The sequence below is a fragment of the Convolutriloba macropyga genome, chromosome 1 (genome assembly GCF_964194025.1).
Source record: "Convolutriloba macropyga chromosome 1, txConMacr16.3, whole genome shotgun sequence".
In the NCBI taxonomy this organism is placed as follows: domain Eukaryota; kingdom Metazoa; phylum Xenacoelomorpha; order Acoela; family Convolutidae; genus Convolutriloba; species Convolutriloba macropyga.
The window spans coordinates 58,483,956-58,486,489 of NC_134468.1; the positions used below are offsets into that span (position 1 = coordinate 58,483,956).

General features: G+C 31.1%; 1 protein-coding gene across 1 annotated transcript in view; it reads right to left on the reverse strand.

Moving 5' to 3' along the window:
• Window positions 1–2,099, reverse strand: part of LOC142340856 (mucin-6-like) — a 162,482-nt gene extending 160,383 nt beyond the window's left edge. The window contains exons 1-3 of the mRNA XM_075391601.1: window positions 1,931–2,099; window positions 1,790–1,813; window positions 1,678–1,704 (exon numbers count right to left, since the gene is read on the reverse strand). Coding sequence (XP_075247716.1) covers window positions 1,678–1,704; window positions 1,790–1,813; window positions 1,931–1,985 — 106 coding nt within the window. The 5' untranslated portion in view covers window positions 1,986–2,099. The remainder of the gene's footprint in view (window positions 1–1,677; window positions 1,705–1,789; window positions 1,814–1,930) is intronic.
• Between the last annotated feature and the right edge of the window lie 435 nt (window positions 2,100–2,534).

The window sequence follows — 2,534 nt, forward strand, 5'->3', positions numbered from 1 at the left end:
ATATATATATATATATATATAGATATTTATATATATATATAATATATAAATATATATATATATATATATATATATATAAATATCTATATATATATATATATATATATATATATATATATATATAAATATGCGAAAAACAGGCATAAAAATACCAATATCTACCAAATTAAATAGGATTGAAGACAAAAAAAGATTTAACTGTACACTGAAAACTTTGCAAATAATGATATCCTCTTACAACGGGAAATAGGTAGGTCAATGGGACTGCCATCAGAGAGGCATAGTGAAAAAACAACAAAAGGGAAATGATTTTGGAATAACTAAAAAATCTCCTAAATTTTTGGAGACCCAGTGTGAAAGACAATTAGTACTTCCATGAGATTTCTCTTTAATGAGACTGAAGGACAAGACAACAAAAGTCCTTAAACGAAAGCAAAACACCAAAAGTCAAAATCAGAATCAATTAAAATACTAAGGACGAACAGCGAAAACTGAACTCAAATTGCCGAAGTTAAAAATTCATTCTCAAAAAGGAAAATTGTTCGAAAAACAACTCTCTCATGACTTCAAAAGTGCTGTGAAAAAATTTAATGTTTTTAAACTACAGACCTTTTTTTTGCATTATTTGTTACTGCTGTGCGACTGAACTTGCTAACTGAAATTGGCTTTTCGTTAAAATCAAAAACTTCGAAAGAGTGTGAACATTCTGAAACAAAAGTTTAAAAATCCATTATTTGATCATCAGCACAATTAAATATTAATAGCCAAGAGGACAGAAGAATTTTTTTCAAATTAGGGACGTTTTTCTAAGTGACAGAATTATATCAAAAATAAGTTATGCATTTTGGATAAAAGTCAGTTATGCAATTTGGATAAAAGCCAAATTTTTCATTCCAGAATCCTCTCATATTAGAGGGAAATAGTGATTGCCCCCTTGAGTTTATAAAGAATTTCCCAGCAGTTTATATGCCTGTACATTCAGCAGATCCGCACAAAAAGGATTAAAAATCATATTCACCGCCTGATTCCGTGAAAAAAGGCTGTGAGTACTGAATATTGCCTGCATTTTTAGACAATCAGCAAAAGAAATTGACCAAAAAGGTAAAATCAAATAGTTCAAACCAGATCAAACCTCCTCTTTTTTTGTAGGTAGAACCAATAACACTATAGTCTTCAATATTAAATTTACGCAAAAACTTTGGAAAACGTGAACAAAAATAGCGGATATCAGCTGTTTGAGCACAAAAATTAGACCTGGAAAAGGATTAAATTAAGACTTGATAATCTACACCCGATTGGTTCTCTAATGATAAAACACTCATTTTTTTTCTACGTCAAATATATGGATCAGCCAAAATTGACTGAACAAAAAAATTGTTGGGCTTATAGTTGTACCTCCACTAAACGGGGTCGAAACAAAAAGTAACGACCTTAATAGCTATGCTCTAGGCGTGCCGCTATTCAAAGAAAATAATGAGTTATTTGATATTTTTTTCATATTATTACATTATAAAGAATGTTAAAACACATTCGCTCAAGCCAAACAAGACTAGAGAATGTGCCTAAACAAGCTTTTGCCCTCTAGCAGAATTCGAAAAAAGACGCTAGCAAACTTGATAAATCAATCTTACTCTGTGAGAATAAAGTAACTTTGTACTGAGAAATGAAATAATTTACCTGCGCAAAAAGGAAAAGCATCGCCGCCTAAAACAGAAAACGACGTTGTTTGATTCTTACATCTGACTAAACCGAGACGCTTTCAATTAAATTGTGATCATAATAATATTACCTTTCACAAACTCCAGTCCCACGCCTAGAAATATAAACAAAATAAACATAAACAACAAAACACGCCTAGAAGCAAATTATTTTTTAAAAACACATTATTTTTGAGTATTTGAGAGAAAGGCGTATACAATTAAACACTTACCTATAAAAACACACAAACAGCACCACAATTGCGGATTAGCAACTAAGATCCACATTATTTGGATCGGAAAGGAAGCCAAAACAAAAAGGTCAGTTTTTTTTACCAATTTCAACTTTTTTATTTTCAAATTTACTTTGCAATTGAAAATCGGAAAACTTTCAATCAACAATTTGTTAGATCGTCTATTCCAAAAATGAACAGAAATAACGGTTTTTAATTTCTCTGGTAGAAAGTAGTTTGGACATTTAAAGTTTCAGCTGAGGCATCTCAACTGGTCCAACTGAGAATGGTCACTTTTCTCAATGGAGATCACACGTGACGTAGAGATATTTCAGTTGGAGTAAGTAGAATCTGTGCTGACATTCACTTTTTCACAATTTGAAAAGTGGGGAGTTTGCAATTGACACTTGTCATTCATACAATATTGCTTTGTATGACGTGATTATTTGTTTTTCCTTTTCTTTGCCAGCAAAGAAAAAAATTAGTAACCAAATACAAGGGTAAACGAATTCTCAGTGAGGACTTTTTCCTGTTGAAGATCTGACAAAATTGGAAAAAGTTTCTAAAGATAGCACTTTAAAAATAAGGCACTAGAACGTTGTGA